The 16,590-nt window shown below is 44.0% G+C and overlaps 1 protein-coding gene across 2 annotated transcripts in view; it reads left to right on the top strand.

The window, feature by feature from the left end:
• bbs9 (Bardet-Biedl syndrome 9) overlaps positions 1-16,590 on the top strand; it is a 266,939-nt gene that overhangs the window by 60,621 nt on the left and 189,728 nt on the right. For both annotated transcript variants that reach the window (XM_088327566.1, XM_088327565.1), the window contains exon 14: positions 13,734-13,838. In XM_088327566.1, the coding sequence (XP_088183692.1) occupies positions 13,734-13,838 (105 nt within the window). The remainder of the gene's footprint in view (positions 1-13,733; positions 13,839-16,590) is intronic.

The following is a 16,590-nucleotide window of genomic DNA, read 5'->3' as shown; positions in this document are numbered from 1 at the left end:
CAAATTGCTTGTTACCTCCACCCTAGTTTGTTGGGCAGTCTTGAGATATTTTATTTGCAAAACGTTTTTTATATCCTATTCACAGGGTTGGGTATGGTTACTTTAACTTGATTACTTTCAATTACTTTTGGATGACCCCAATACCAAATATGCTAATAAAAGACAAAAAAACTAAATATGAATAAAATGATGACTCACAACACGTGTTAAGCTTTCTCTCCTGGCTTGGATCTCTTTGATCTCCGGCAAAACTAACATCAAATGCGACAGAAACAAAATGAAAATCAATCCAAACAGCTTGCCGACATCATTTTTGCCATTCCATGTATTCCGTTACTCCCCAAGCCTGCGCAAAATGGAGTCATTTTATTCATACTTCTCATCTCATCTCATCTCCCGTACCGCTTATCCTCATTAGGGTCGCGGGGGGGCTGGAGCCCATCCCAGCCATCTCCGGGCAATGGGCAGGGGACACCCTCAACTGGTTGTCAGCCAATCGCAGGGCACACAGGGACAGACAACTCATTCGCTCATTCACACCTAGGGACAATTTGGACCGGCCAATTCACCCGAAATGCATGTCTTCGGAATGTGGGAGAAAACCGGAGTGCCCGGAGGAAACCCACGCACGCACGGGGAGAACATACAAACTCCGTACAGGAAGTCTGGAGCTGGATTTGAACCCACGCAGGAGGTTCCCATGACATGAACTGTGCCGCACAAGCGCTAACCACTGCGCCGCTGTGCTCCCTTATTCATACTTAATTTCCGTTTTTTTTTTTTTTTTAGCATATTTGGTATTGGAGTAATCCAAAATTCATTGAAAGTAATCCAGTTAAAGTAACCCTACCCAACCCTGCCAATTCATACATAGTTTTGTCTTTTCGGAGTTCAGCCCGGTCTCATTTTCTTGTTACTTCGAAGGACATTTCTCACAGAAGTAGACCACATAAAGTCTAAATTTAGGTCGAGCGTGTCGACAGAGTTTAATTATTTTGAGGTTTTGTCATAAAAATAAACTAAATATGAATAAAATGACTCCATTTTGTACAGGCTCGGGGAGTAACGGAATACATGGAACGGCAAAAATGATGTTGGCAAGCTGTTTGGATTGATTTTCATTTTGTTTCTGTCGCATTTGATGTTAGTTTTGCCGGAGATTAAAGAGATCAAAGCCAGGAGAGAAGGCTTACCACGTGTTGTGAGTCATCATTTTATTCATATTTTGTTTCTTTTGTTTTTTATTAGCATATTTGGTATCGGAGTCATCCAAAAGTCATTAAAAGTAATCCAGTTAAAGTAACGCTACCCAACCCTGCCAATTCATAGTTTTGTCTTTTCGGAGTTCAGCCCGGTCTCATTTTCTTGTTACTTCGAAGGACACGTCTCACAGAAGTAGACCACAAAAAGTCTAAATTTAGGTCGAGCGTGTCGACAGAGTTTAATTATTTTTCGGTTTTGTCATGAAAACGAAATTGCGGCCTCTGTTTTTTTCTTCTAGTTTTGGCATAGGAACAGGACATTCCTCCGTCCTTGCCCTTTTACGGGATTGTAAGAATTATATAGGTCTTATTTTTAACCTGGCTTTATCCTCGCGTGTTCAGGTTATGGACTGTCCCTCAACATGCCAAGTTGACTTATCACTTTTGACCTCTCAAGACAAGAATTTGCCGCCCTCTTGAACTTTCACCTTTGCCAAACAAACCTGGATTGACTTTAAACTTAACTTGAACACACAAACACCAGCGCACACACACACACAAGAGATATGAAGGGTTTACATTTACTTGTAGAGGTTTTCTTTCTTTTTAGAATTTTAAAATCATTTATAGAGGCTTAAGGTTAAGATCATTAAAAATTGTATTTAAAATGTTGAGTATTTGCTGAGGCAAATAATTATTGTGTTAAAAAGTTAACTATGTTATTGTCAGGAGCAGTACGGAAACAGGACCCACTTGCGTGACGCTTCTCACAAGTTTTATTAGAAGAAAGGGAAAGGGTTGCGCCCACCATGCGGGGATTGCTGGACGCGGGAAGCAGGTCGCTCTGAACGCGGAAGTGGATCTTCTGTGTCGAGCGTCAGGAACGGAAAAACGGTTCAGTAGCCGGGACAGGAGAGCAAAAACGGGGCCGGGGTCGTAAGCCAGGAAAGGAGAGTAGACGTGGTCGGGGACAAAAAGAGGTCGAAAGCAGGGACTGGACAGTAGACATGGTCGGTATCAAAAACGGGTTGAAGCCGGGGGGCAGACAGGTGGAAGTCATGGTCGAAAAAGGCTTGCCTAGAGTTAACTGAGGTTAGCAGACTGACTGACAAACGGGGACAGATAGGAGTCGGGTGATTCGCATCGGAAATCCTGACAGACGCTTGAAAAAGGTTTGAGACCCCTGTTATAGTTGGTTTGAGCTACAGCCTTAAACCTTTAAATCGAATATCCTTTTTTCCTCGTACATTTAGTTGATATTGCTCACAACCAATGTTCCCTGTAATTTTCCTTACGGGTCTGAGCGTTCACACAAAGTCGGTGAGCAACGCTTGAAACAACAGTGAGCAACGGCAATCCCAAGTGTGGCAACTAAATCATTATCCAACATGTCCAAAACTTGACATCAAGTTACATTTTGCTGAGTTTCCGGCAATGCTAAATGATTTTTCCCCTTTGAATGAATCGACTCATGTACTATTGCAAAGGTTGTAGGTTGTAATTCTTTCACAAGATCTCCATTTCTTTTTATTTCCTGATATATTTTGTCGCATAATATTAACATTTTTGGAGGCTTATTGAGTCGGTTGTAAGATACAGAACTGTACTTAATCACATTTTTGAGTGGAAGTACAATGTTGGCAACAAGATTGACTTGATATAATTGGAAACGATTTGAATGCAACACAAACTTTTTCCTCTTTTTACCTTTTTTTTTCTACTTTTTTTAAAAATTCCTTTAAAAAAAAATCTCATTGTGTTTATTTTTTCCGATCTGTTACTTTTTTATTTTTGTTCTCGATTTACTTTTCTTCCTACATTTCTTTCTTTTCTTCTTTTCTGGCTTTTTTTCTAAAATTTTCCTTCTTTTTTTCTCTTCCTTTTGTTTCTTTTTTTCTCAGCTTTTCACTACTTTTTCATTTTGGTATTTTATTTCTTTTTTGTTCTATTCCCCCATTCCTTTAAGTCATTTTTTGCATCATTTTACATAATATTTGGTCATGTTGGGATTAAAGAAGAAAAACAACCCGAAGAGCCGTTTGGGACCCGAAAGAGCCGGTTCCTTTTAGTGAGCCGAGCCGAAGAAGCCGGTTCTCGACAAACTCTACTAACTTTACTCAACTTCGTTCTACTTTGACTCGATTTCAAAATACCGCATTTAGGACACAACGTCAGGGGAACCCGTGTATTTTGACCTTCATGCTCTGTAACTTTGACTTACGTCGCCTCTTAATTAGTAATTTTGAGCCCTGATTTTTGTGCGCTGGCTAGATTTTCTTGTGAGCTGAGAATGTGCGAGCAGTGCGCAATTGCGCACAGCTTAGAGGGAACACCGCTCACAACCACCAATTTCTCTGCTAAGTTCCACTTCCCGAGATAAGAACAATTACTCCAAAAGATGTGAGCAATTTAACAAAACTGATGTACGGAACGTGTCGTTTTTTGGAGCACCCCCGCTATTCCCCCGAAGGAAAAAGCTCCAGGCAGGAATGTGCCGCGTAAGAAGTCGTCTCCGATCATGTGACTCAAGGTTAAGCAAACAGAACCTTCGAGGCGAAGAGGACACAATGGAGCAGGTCAAGGAGGCGAGGAGCTTTCTGGTGGTCAGCTTTTGTCCGACGTTTGTTTGTAATGCCATCGGCGTGAAGGACTTAATGGCCCTGGGACGGACCACACGGCACGGGAGGGCCTTACTGGGAATTTTGATATCCATCCAAGTAAATACATGGTAGTATCGATGGTTGGTTGGTTGGTCGGTTGGTCGCTTATATCCCTTAACCACTAGAGTCGTAGGGGCACCATTTCCGTTGGTGTGTCATGGGCAAGTACAGCCTGCCGGTGCCCATCCCTCTTCAGGCCAAAAGGTACCGTGATTCGGGTACCTTTCGTATACTACTATAAATAATACTGGTCAGTTAGTTGGTTGGATCCCTTAAGACATATGAGCCCTTTAGTGTTATATGTGGTGTTCCACAGGGTTCAGTACTTGGCCCCCTTCTTTTCAGCACTTACATGCTTCCATGAGGTGATATTATTCGCAAGTATAATATCAGTTTCCATTGCTACCCAGATGACACTCAACTATATCTTGGAGGCCTGCCTCACTGAGATAAAAACTTCTTGCGCCTTGACTCTGAAAAGACCGAAATGTTAGTTATCGGTCCATCTAAATGCCGTGACTTGTTCTCAAAAACTGCTCTGAACAGTGACAAATGTCATATCACCCAGAGTGACTCAGTCAAAAATTTAGGTGTCATATTTGACCCCGATCTGTCCTTTCAAACACATGATAAGAATATTACTAGAACAGCTTTTTTCCATCTTCGCAACATCGCGAAAATTCGCCCTATGCCGTCTCAGTCGGATGCGGGGATTATGATTCACGCGTTTTTTACTTTCCATTTCGATGACTGTAATGCACTACTCTCCGGTCTCCCGAAGTCCAAAATCAAGAGCCTTCAGCGGGTACAAAATGCTGCAGCGAGGCTTTTAACTAAGACAAGAAAGTTTGATCACATTACGCCGATTTGACTAACCTGCATTAGCTTAAGATGTGATTTGCCTTTGCTCTGAAAATGCTGGTCTACTCGTGATCCCAAGAGCCAAGAAGAAATTAGCAGGTTCGAGAGCATTCTCCATTCGGGCCCCGGTGCTGTGGAATGCTCTTCCCCCTGAGATTCGAACTGCCACCTCGGTGGAAATGTTTAAATCTCAGCTTGAAACACACTTCTACTCCATAGCATATGAATAATCTATATTTTATGTTGATAATATGTGTATTATTTTCCCTCATGTAGGTTTTAGATCAGGGGATGGTGTCATAATAGTCAATGGTTTGCAATAGTCTTTGATCTGTGCAGCCCTTTGAGTCTCTTTGTGATTAAGGGCTATACAAATAAACATGACTTGACTTAAGCACACGAGTCGTAGATCCACCATTTCCTGTGGTGTGTCTTGGGCAAGTAAAGCCTGGTGACGCCTATCCCTCTCCAGGCCAACATATGTTTCCACTTAGTCTCGAACCGGGGACCTTTCGCGTGTTGGGCGAATGTTATGATCATTATGATTGAACGTTTCCCCCCTTGACCTGTTTAGAATTACAATAAAAAAAATACAATAAACAGCACATACATATTAGGCACTAAAAATAATTAATAAAAAAAAAAAAAAAAAAAAATACAAACTTTAACAGTAAAATAAACAAGTCAAGTTAAGTCATTTTTATTTGTATAGCCCTTAATCACTAAGAGTCTAAAAGGGCTGCACAGGTTATTGCACAGACTATTATTACAGACTATTATTACAACATCCCCTGATCTGAAACCAACATGAAGGCAAGGAAAAACTGTTTGTATTACAACTGTTTCAGAACAAAAGCCAAGAGAGTAAAACCAAACAGCAGCGATGTAACGGAAATACAAATACAATACTGTATAACAATTGCACTGTCACGGTTGCCCATTACCCTCACTTGGGCCTGCCTGTTTGTTGCCTGCTTCTGCTCATTGCCTGATTGGCTTACCTCCTATTTAAACTTAGTGCTCTCATTCACTCCTGGTCAGTTTGTCAACGAATCTCTGCACTTGCAAGACTTGTATTTTGACTCTGTCTGGTATCCTGCTCATGTATCCAGTATCTGGTATCGATCCTGTCTGTCTCGTCTTGTCTGGTTTCTTGCTGTCGTATCCAGTATCCGGTATCGAGTTCGACTGTCCCGTCCTGTCCGGTATCTGCTCATGTATCCTGTATCTGGTCTCTATCCCGTCTGTCCTGTCTGGTTTCGACCTCGACTTCTCTGTCTCACTTCTTCCGGCCAGCGATCGCCGAATCACTGTCGTTTGTGTTCACGAGCATGACTGCCCCGTTCCCGTAAAATAAAGCTTGTGTGAAAGCGTTACGCGTCTGGGTCCTTCGTCTGTTCGGGTTCTGACATTCTCGAAAAAAAAACTAAAATACCATTGCACAACAATTATCACCTGTGAGCAAAACAAGGTGATAATGTTTTCTTTTGGGATCTATTGTGTGTCTGTCCACCCAAGGAAAGGGGGAAGGAGTTCAGATTTGACAATCTTTCACAGTCAGGTAGGTTACCCTAGATGTGAAAAATGCCAATCAAAGCTGACTTGTTCCAATGACTTGGCATTTTTTTCGAGAAAAAGAGCTAGAGGATGACTGAACAGCTGATTCTGAACTTCCGGTTTGCAGTTTTCTTCTTCTTGAGGTTTATCTTCCAAACAATATATAGTACATGGGGCAGCACAGCGGTGTAGTGGTTTGCGCGTGTGCGGCACAGTTCTGAGGTCATGGGTTCAAATCCAGCTACCAACCTCCCTGTGCGGAGTTTGCATGTTCTCCCCGTGCTTACGTGGGTTTCCTGCGGGCACTCCGGTTTCCTCCCACATTCCAAAAACATGCATATCAGGTTAATCGGTCGGTCCAAATTGTCCCTAGGTGTGAATGAGTGAGCGAATTGTCTGTCCCTGTGTGCCATGCGATTGGCTGGCAACCAGTTCAGGATGTCCCCTGCCCACTCCCGAGGATGGTTGGGATGGGCTCCACCACCCCTGTGAACCTACTGAGGATAAGCGATGCAGATAATGGATGGATTGATGTATACAGTACATGTCAATCACATATTTGGGCTGTTCGTATCCCAGGTCAGGATTTTAGTATCTATCTAGAGCACAGGTGTCAAACTGCCGGCCCGCGGGCCAAATCAGGCCCGCTAAGGGATTGTATCCGGCCCGCGAGACAACGCTGAGGGAAGCGCAAGAGAAAAACGAGCTGCAGGTTGAAATATGTCCACTTGATGTTGCCAAAGCCAGGCGCCTCTGACAAACGCTGTACTTGTATTTCTTTCTTTCTCTCTCTCTTTCACTATCTCTCGTCCTAACTTTTTCTCTCACCTTCTATCTTTTGCTCTTTCACTCGCTCTTTCTCTCTTTTTCTTTCTTTGTTCCTCTTCTTCCCTTTTTCTCTCTGTGTCTTTTTACTTTCTTTGGCTCTCTCTTTTTTTCCTTTTCTCTCTCTCTCTTGCATCCCCCTCTTTCTCCCCTTCTCTTTCTCTCTTTCTATTTCTGTTTGGATTTCTTTTTCTCTCTCTTTCTTTCTTCTCTTTCACAATTTATTTTTTCTCTTTTGTTTCTCATATCGCTCTCTCTTTTTTACCTCTCTCTCTCTTTCTTTCTCCCTTTCTCTTTTTTATTTGTACCACCCTCTCTCTTTTTCCTCTCCCTCTCTTTCTCTTATTTCGTTCTCTCTTTTTTCTTTCTCCTCAATCTACTAATCTTTCTTTCTTTGTTTTCTTTCTTTCTTACCTTCTTTATCCCATCTTTCCTTTTCTTTCTTTCTTTCTCTCTTTCTCTTTCTTTCTCCATTTCCTTCTCTTTTTCTTTCTTTGTTTCTTTCTGTCCATCTCTCCATTTTATTCTTCCTTCCTCATTAGTCCGGCCCCTGAGAGAATGTTTGTTCTTTCTTGTGGCCCCCGAGTTAAAATGAGTTTGACACCCCTGATCTAGAGTAAGTCTTACTTTTTGGGTTTCCATTCTCATGTAGCAATCAATCACCCTGCCAAAAAGAGAAATGCCAACTTAAAATGGTTTAGTGTCTCAATGCGGACAGGAGGAGACATTACTGTTAAAACTCTGGTACCGCATTCATATGTTAAGCCATGGGCGTGTGCGACTGTCTTTTTCGTTTGGCACTTTATGGGCTTCTGCGCTTGCCATACCTTCAGCTATATCACCTCGTGCTGAAGGCAATAAACCGAGTTACTGTGAACACTTGTGTCGCGCATGATTGAGGGTCGTTACACATGGCTTTAAGGAAATTGAAGGATGAGTGAAGTATCGGTCCAAGGAAGACAGTATCGATCCGATCCAAGTCCTTGTCAGTATCGATAATTGCATCGATCTGCCCACCCCAACCACACGGACCTCCGGTTCATTCGGACCGCCGTCCAACCTGTCCAGATGTGGCCCCCGGCAGTCTACGAGAAGCCGGGCCAGCCGAGACTCAAAGAAAGCGAGAAAAGGATGGTCTCCTTTGCGTATTTGTTGCCGCTAATGGGCCTGGGAACACTTAACGCACTTAAACCCGTCCGAACGCTTTGACCCGAGGTTAAAAGCCTCCTGCCGAAAGACGGAATGCCGGGCGGCCGGCCGCGGGGTCAGCGCCCCTGAAAGGACCAAAACGCAGAAATTGGAGCGGTGAAGCTTGAGCGCGCCCGCTTGGAAAAAAAAAAAGTCCACTTTCCCAAAGTGGTGTTTGCGCAGGTTAAGTGAAAGCAGAGCAGGAATGTCACTGAGGAATCCCAGTTTTTTTGATTTGTGTTGTTTTACCCCCTTCCGCACACGTGTTTGGCTTCTATTTATTATTTGCACGTGCACCAGGAGCAGACGCTCACGTACACATGTTGCGGAATTCGTCTCGGCGCTAAGCGCTACGGCTTAACCTCGGACAAATTGTAACCGTTTGAAAAGAAATAGCGGAGGAAAAAGCTAGGGGGGAGTGAAAGGTAGCAAGGGGGGACCGGTGGAGGCAGAGTCTTGAATGGTTCTTGAGTTTGTAAGGGGTATCTGTCAAAAATAGTCTCATATTATGTAATGTTCATTAAAGGGACATTGTGTATTAATTAGTGCCTCCTAATGGTAAAAACCCCCAACTCTAATCAAGTCATGTATATTTGTACAGTGGAACCTCGGTTCTCGACCATAATCCGTTCCAGAACCCTGTTCGAAAACCGATTTGCTCGATCACCGAAATCATTTTTCCCATTAAAAGTAATGTAAATCGTTTTAATCCGTTCCAACACCCTGAATGTTCACCTTGAATGTTTAACGTAAATTTAAAGCTAACCCGGGCTAATCGTACGTTCGCGTTATCGTAATCTTCCGTACGAAAGATGACGCTAACATGAACGTGTAAGAATAAAAAAATCCGGTCGTTTACAAGTCATTTAGCACCCGGGTCTCCGCAACAAGTGGTGAGCGGTTCATTGGAAAGGGGGCTCCGTTCCAACACCCTCAATGTTGGGCTCCGTTACAACACCCTGAATATGCTAACCCAGGCTAATCGTTTATTCGCGTTATCTTAATCTTCCGTACGAAAGATGACGCTAACATGAACGTGTAAAAAATTTAAAAAAGGGTAAAGAAAATAATTATGAATAGGATTTCTTACCTTTGTGGTGGTCAGCAGAAGGCGCAGGCAAGATCAGCAATAGTTGTACGCACTACTTTTCTTTTTTCACCTGTAGCAACTTTGCTGCTTGCACTGACTTTCTTCGGAGGCATAAATAGGGGGTAAAACATTTGGTACACCTATATTAAAAGCGAAAGCAAAACGAAGCACGTCCGCACGCGCTAACCGTTTGTTCAAGAAAAGAGCAATCTACACCCGTACGCCGCTCAGCATCTCACCCTAGCGTACGCACTCACGCATTACCGACGTTCAAACTCCGATTTTTTGACCGAACAGCGAAGCAAGAATTTCTCTAAATTTTTGGTCAGACTCCGATTTATTCGAACTGAGAGGCGTTCGAAAACCGAGGTTCCACTGTACTTGCGAATAATATCACCTAATGAAAGCATGCAAATGCTGAAAAGAAGGGGGCCAAGTACTGAACCCTGCGGAACACCACAGGTAATACTAAAGGAATCAGATGTCATTTCACCATATTTAACACAGTACGTCCTATCTGAGAGGTAGGATCTGAACCATAAGAGGACGGTTCTTGAGAGACTGAACCAATTTTCCAACCGTTCTAGTAAGATATTATGGTCCACAGTGTCTAAAGCCACACTAAGGTCCAGCAGCAGCAAGAGCGATGAAGCCATTGCCAGTAGAAGATCATTGGTTACCTTAATCAGGGCTGTCTCAGTAGAGTGGTTAGCCCTGAATCCTGATCGCAATGATTCAAAAAGATTGTTATCGGATATAAAATCATTCAGCTGTTGTGCCACAACTCTTTCAAGTACTTTAGAAGTTCATAAACAAAAAATATTGATTTGAAAAAGCAAAATATACATGAACTGCCACAGGGGTTGGGTAGCCTCACCTTTTATTTTAAGACAAAATTCAACAAAACCGCCAAACCCGCTCTCCAGACATGTCAAGAACCAGAACAGGATCAGGACCCAAACGCGTGACGTTCTCACACAAGCCTTTTATTTTACGGGAAATGGGGAATCAGGCACGTTAGGCAGCGGCCTGGCGTGGAAAGACAGGAAGCCAGAGACTGACGAGATCGATTGCAATTGCCCGAGTTGAACAATACCGGGCAGGAAATACCAACAGGAACAGGACCGAGTCGAAACCCACATCTTGCGGGGCAGACGTTCGTTGACGGGCTGACAAGGGAAATGTGACAGCGCTTAGCTTAAAATACACAAAAAGCCAATCTGTTAGAGAGCCCCAACTGGCGCCACACGGGCGGGGCCAATTGGGCGCCATGGCAACCGTGACAAGACAAAACATTTTATGATTTCATCAAATCTATGAAATCATAATTATATCAGAGCCTGTGTTCCATTTTGTCTCCCTCTTTTATTACTTAAGAACATTGAAACTCATTTGACGGTCATTTGTGTCCTAAATAATGGTTTTAAAATGAGGTGCAAGCAAAGTTATATCATAAAAATGTCACAAAATACTGCAAACGAATTTACCTTCGGCACAGACTGCACTAAAGCGAGAGAATGAAGGGAATGCCTTCCGTTCTGTGCAGAAATCCGCCCATCTTTACCGCTCACCCAATCAAATTACTCTGAGTGGTTTGATTGCGTATACACTTGTTAATTGTTTGTTTGTGGGTTTTCACCATAGGGTATCCCATCAGTGAGCATACATACCGTAAATTCCGGACTATAAGCCGCTACTTTTTTCCCAAACGTTCAACCCTGCCGCTTATTCAGTGATGTGGCCATATTATGTCATTTTTCTAAGGGCCGCCAGCGGCGCTCGAGTACAAAAGGTAAGATTTAGACCGGTGGACTATATGCGCCGAGGAAGACTGCAACTTCTTGGCTTGTGCATAAATTAAATTAGCGTAAACATACCCTCATCATGCAAAATGCAAAAAGAAAGGCACATCAAAAAATCCACCATCACCAACGGGTTCCGAAAAGCCGGTCTGCTGCATGACGGAGAGGAGGGCACAGAATCAGGAGTGGATGGGAGCGTGGGACGACGTCTATATGACAAAGTTTCTTTCCGACACTGAGGAAGACGACTTTGATGGCTTCAATTCTAAGGAGGAAGATGAGGACGGTTTACCGTGATTTTTACAAGTACGGTATGTTTTTTTAACAGACCCGTTTACTGTGTTGCGAGTGTGTTGCTAGCGTGTTGCTACCATTAACTGCCCTGTCACGGGCACCGTTTGGGATGAAAGTTATATTATTATTATTAAAGCTTTGAAAACTCTCTCAGTGTACCGTCTTTCTTTGTAAATATGTGTAACCATGTATAATATGTATTTGCAACTGTATATTTTTGTAATGTATTTATTTTAGACACTTATTCTGATATGTTTTGAACGGGCGAATAAAAAAGAAGGGGCGGAACAAACGCGGCGTGACGGGAAGTGGGGTAAAGGTGAGACCTGTTTGTTGACGCGGCGGACAATAGTGGCTATATATTTTTCCCACCCTTACCTTTGGAAATATACACTTTTTTCCTTGGATTACTTTCAACGGGACCCGGACTCTGCAGGTCTGCATCAAACCTTAAGTACCGGTATCATTTTCCGTTCATTTTGCCGGCTGTGATTTTTGGACTGTGTACTTTAATGAAGGACATTCAGTGTCAATCGCGGGACTTAAAGTCGGGTTTTGTTTAATTTTGTGTTTGAGTTACATTTTTTTAATGTGGGCGCATGCGGCTTATATACAGGTGCGGCTTGTGTAAGTACAAAATCGGTTTTCCTCTTAAAATGTGGTGGGTGCGGCTTATAATCAGGTGCGCTCTATAGTCCGGATTTTACGGTAGTTTAATGAGCTTCCATTTAAAAGATGTCTTAGTGACCTACTGTCAAAACAGGATAAGTTGGTGTGACACCGTGACTGTAAACTGTAGTTGAAAAAGTGTCCTTCATATACTGTAAATCACACCTAGGGACCATTTAGTCCGGCCAATTAACCTGACATGTATGTTTTTGGAACTTGAACCCTGAACCTCCGCATTGTGGGCCTGCACGCTAGCCACCCATCCACCGTGCCACGCTGCCCTTCCTGTTATAATAGCGTACAAATAATAGCTCTTAACAGAGAATACTTAGCTGTGTCTATTATTTCCCTTCCTGGAACTCATGGCTAGCATCACAAGCTGTACGATAAAAACAAACTTTGCGCAATATAAAGAAGTTCGCAGGATTCGGTGTCTGATGGTGAGAATTGCATGCCCACACTGGCACAATCTGACCCTGGCGGCGAGCAGTCTCTAGTGCAGGGGTGTCAAACTCATTTTAACTCGAGGGCCACACAATAGAACATTCTGTCGGGGGCCGGACTGGTATATTAAAGAGAAAAAAAAGAGAGATAAAGACATAAGAGAAAGAGGGAGGGAAAAGGAGAGAGGGTGGGACAAAGAAAGAAAAAGAGAGGGAGAGAGGGTGGGACAAAGAAAGAAAAAGAGAGGGAGAGAGGGTGGGACAAAGAAAGAAAAAGAGAGGGAGAGAAGGTGGGACAAAGAAAGAAAAAGAGAGGGAGAGAGGGTGGGACAAAGAAAGAAAAAGAGAGGGAGAGAGGGTGGGACAAAGAAAGAAAAAGAGAGGGAGAGAGGGTGGGACAAAAAAAAGAAAGAGAGGGAGAGAGTGTGAGAAACAAAAGAGATAAAAAGTCATGAGAGAGGGGGTAAAGAAAGGGAGAGGAAGAAAGAAATCCAAAGAGAAATTGAAAGACAGAAGGAAAGAAAATAGAAAAGAAAGCGCGAAGAGAGAAAGAGAAAAGGAAAAAAGGAAGGTAAAAAGACAGAGAGAGAAAGAGACGAAGAGCAACAAAGGAAGAGAAAAAGAGAGACACAGAGAGTGAAAGAGACAGAGACAGAGAGTGGGAACAAAGGGGTGGAAAAGAGAGAGAGAGAAAAAAACAAAATACAAGTACAGTGTCTTTGTTCGAGGCACCTGGCTTTGGCAACATCAGGTTGACATATTTCAACCTGCAGCTCGTTTTTCTCTTGCGCTTCTCTGAGTGTTGTCTCGCGGGCTGGATTCAATCCCTCAGCGGGCCTGATTTGGCCCGCGGGCCACCCGTTTGACACCTGTGCTCTAGTGGTAATCCCCAGAAATGTTCGTAACTTGGATTTTCCATCGTATGTCGAGCAAGGTCGTGTTCCAAAAAGCTTGTAGAAAGCTGGGCAAGAATGGTGGTGTTTATGTTAGGGTCTGGCGCACTCCCATCCACCAGAGGGCGCCCAGTTGGTTTGTAATCGGGAGATTTTCCTTGTCCTTTGTGGCACAACACAATACAGTGACATCTAGTGGTGGAATACTACCTATTGTACCTTTAACCTGTTTTCTTCCTCCTTCTCCAGGAGTGGGCTCGTCCACCACTGTCGTCTTCTCAGCTTTTCTTAATGGCCGCTATCCCCCTGCCGACTTGACGGGAGATCTCACCCTGTCCTACAGCTCGCCCACAGGTACTTAAAACTGTCGCCTTCCTTTTTTGTTTGTTTTTGTTTGTTTTAATTAAAAAAAATATATAATTGTGTCAACTTGGTCTTAACTCTTGGTTCAGAAGGCCTTAAAAATTCTTAAATTTAACTTACCTTAGGGTATAAAAACCCTGTATTCATACTGGTTACAAATCATAAGGAACATTCAATGTCAAGAACCAGAACAGAGACAGGACCCACTTGCGTAACGTTACTCACAGTTTCACTGGGAAGAAGGGAAAAGATTGCACACATGATCCGGAGATCGCTGTTCGCGGCGAGCAGGCTGCTAAGACGTGGTATTTGCATGGCGAGCGATGGCGGTGTCGGGAGTGGAAAAAACAGGTCAGTAGCCGGGGTAGAAGAGCAAAAACGGATCATTATTCGGGACGGGATAACAGACGTGGTCGAGATCAAAACAGGTCGTAGTTCGGGACGGGAGAGCAGACGTGGTCGAGATCAAAACAGGTCGTAGTTCGGGACGGGAGAGCAGACGTGGTCGAGATCCAACAGATTTTAGCGGGAGAAAAACAGGAGCAAAAACACAGGGCAGGTAAAAAAGGAAGAAAGGGAAAGGGTTGCGCCCATGATCTGGGGATTGCTGGACGCGGGAAGCAGGTCGCCCTGGACGCGGGAAAAAAAAAACGGAAAAAAACGGTAGCCGGGATGGAAGAGTAAAAACGGGATCGGAAACAAGTCGAAAGCCAGGAGAGGAAAGTAGACGTGGTCGAGATCAAAAACGGATCGTTATTCGGGACGGGAGAACAGACGTGGTCGAGATCAAAACAGGTCGTAATTCGGGACGGGAGAGCAGACGTGGTCGAGATCCAACAGATTTTAGCGGGAGAAAAACAGGAGCAAAAACACAGGGCAGGCAAAAAAGGGCTTTCCAACCAATTTTATTAGAAGAAAGGGAAAGGGTTGCGCCCACGATCCGGGGATTACTGGACGCGGGAAGCAGGTCGCTCTGAACGCGGAAGTGGGACTTCCGTGGCGAGCAATGGCGGTGTCGGGAACAGAGAAAAACGGGTCAGTAGCCGGGATAGAAGAGTAAAAACGGGATTGGAAAAAAGTCGAAAGCCAGGAGAGGAAAGTAGACGTGGTCGATATCAAAAACGGATCGTTATTCGGGATGGGAGAACAGACGTGGTCGAGATCAAAACAGGTCGTAATTCGGGACGGAAGAGCAGACGTGGTCGAGATCCAACAGATTTTAGCGGGAGAAAAACAGGAGCAAAAACACAGGGCAGGCAAAAAAGGGCTTTCCAACCAATTTTATTAGAAGAAAGGGAGAGGGTTGCGCCCACGATCCGGGGATTACTGGACGCGGGAAGCAGGTCGCTCTGAACGCGGAAGTGGGACTTCCGTGGCGAGCAATGGCGGTGTCGGGAACAGAGAAAAACGGGTCAGTAGCCGGGATAGAAGAGTAAAAACGGGATTGGAAAAAAGTCGAAAGCCAGGAGAGGAAAGTAGACGTGGTCGAGATCAAAAACGGATCGTTACTCGGGACGGGAGAACAGACGGGGTCGAGATCAAAACAGGTCATAATTCGGGACAGGAGAGCAGATGTGGTCGAAATCAAAACAGATCGTAGCGGGAGACAAACAGGAGCAAAAAAAAAAACGGGACAGACGAAAAAGGGCTTGCCGTGTAAAAACAGAGATTCTCAGACGGACCGACAAAAGGGGACCGACAGGACAGAGTCCAAATACTGACAGGGAGCCAATCTGTCAACAAGCTGCAGCTGGTGCCACACGGGCGGGGCCAATTGGGCGCCATGGCAACCGTGACATTCAAAACCAAATCTTGGAAATTCTTGCAATAATTGACACCATAAACGCCTCGTAATCCAGCCTTTGTCTTTTTGCATTACTGGGTATTGTCTTGATGCATAGCTACAGGCTAGCGGTGCTAACAAATAAAGGTCCTAGTTACCGGGCATCCTTTAAATTGATGTATTTTAATTGTTAATTTCACTCAGTGGTTCTCAAATAGTGGGGCTCCGTTTAGGGGGGTGTTGGCGCGTTTGACCTCTGATTTTTTTTTTTTTTTTTTTTTCAAAGAATGAAGTGCAATAGCACCTCCACTACAATAGGGAGCAGTGGCGCTCTCATTGGCACTACTTTGTTTACATTTAACCTCCACGCTGTGCATACAGCACAGAGTATAAGTAAGCATTGAGTATGAAGTTCGGATACAAAGTGGAGCGGAGCCTCGAGTGACCCCATGAAAAAATAATGAACCCAGATGAGGAGACAGTCTTCTCCGGACTTCTTCTTCCAAGGGGGTGCGGCAGAAAATATTGGAGACGCACTAATTTTAACTGAGTTGTAATGTACCAGCTCAGTAGCCTAGATGGTAGTGTGACCGCTTTGAGACTGGGAGGTCGCTGGTTCGCGCCTCGGCCGAGACATACCTAATTGGTATAATGGCGGCGCCCTCTGTTGGCTGCGGCTGCATCGACTCGCTACAACGGGTCAGGTGTATCGACATTTCGTTCTGTGTACATTGTTACAAAGAATGACAATACAAAGGAAATTATTATTATTATTATTATTTTGTTTTCTTCTAATCAGATGTGAGAACTTTGCTCTCTATCTACACTGCCCCCCGTAGGTCTTTCTTGGTACTGCAACATAAGTGGTTACGCCATTGAGATCATATTTTTCCGTATTATGTGTGGCCTCTCTCACATTTTAAGTACCGTATTTTCCGCACTATAAGGCGCACCGGGTTA

Source organism: Urocampus carinirostris, chromosome 2 (assembly GCF_059441175.1).
Source record: "Urocampus carinirostris isolate Australia breed hairy pipefish chromosome 2, RoL_Ucar_1.0, whole genome shotgun sequence".
NCBI lineage: Eukaryota > Metazoa > Chordata > Actinopteri > Syngnathiformes > Syngnathidae > Urocampus > Urocampus carinirostris.
Note: the sequence above shows the minus strand (reverse complement) of the source record. Positions and strands in the feature narration are given on the sequence as shown.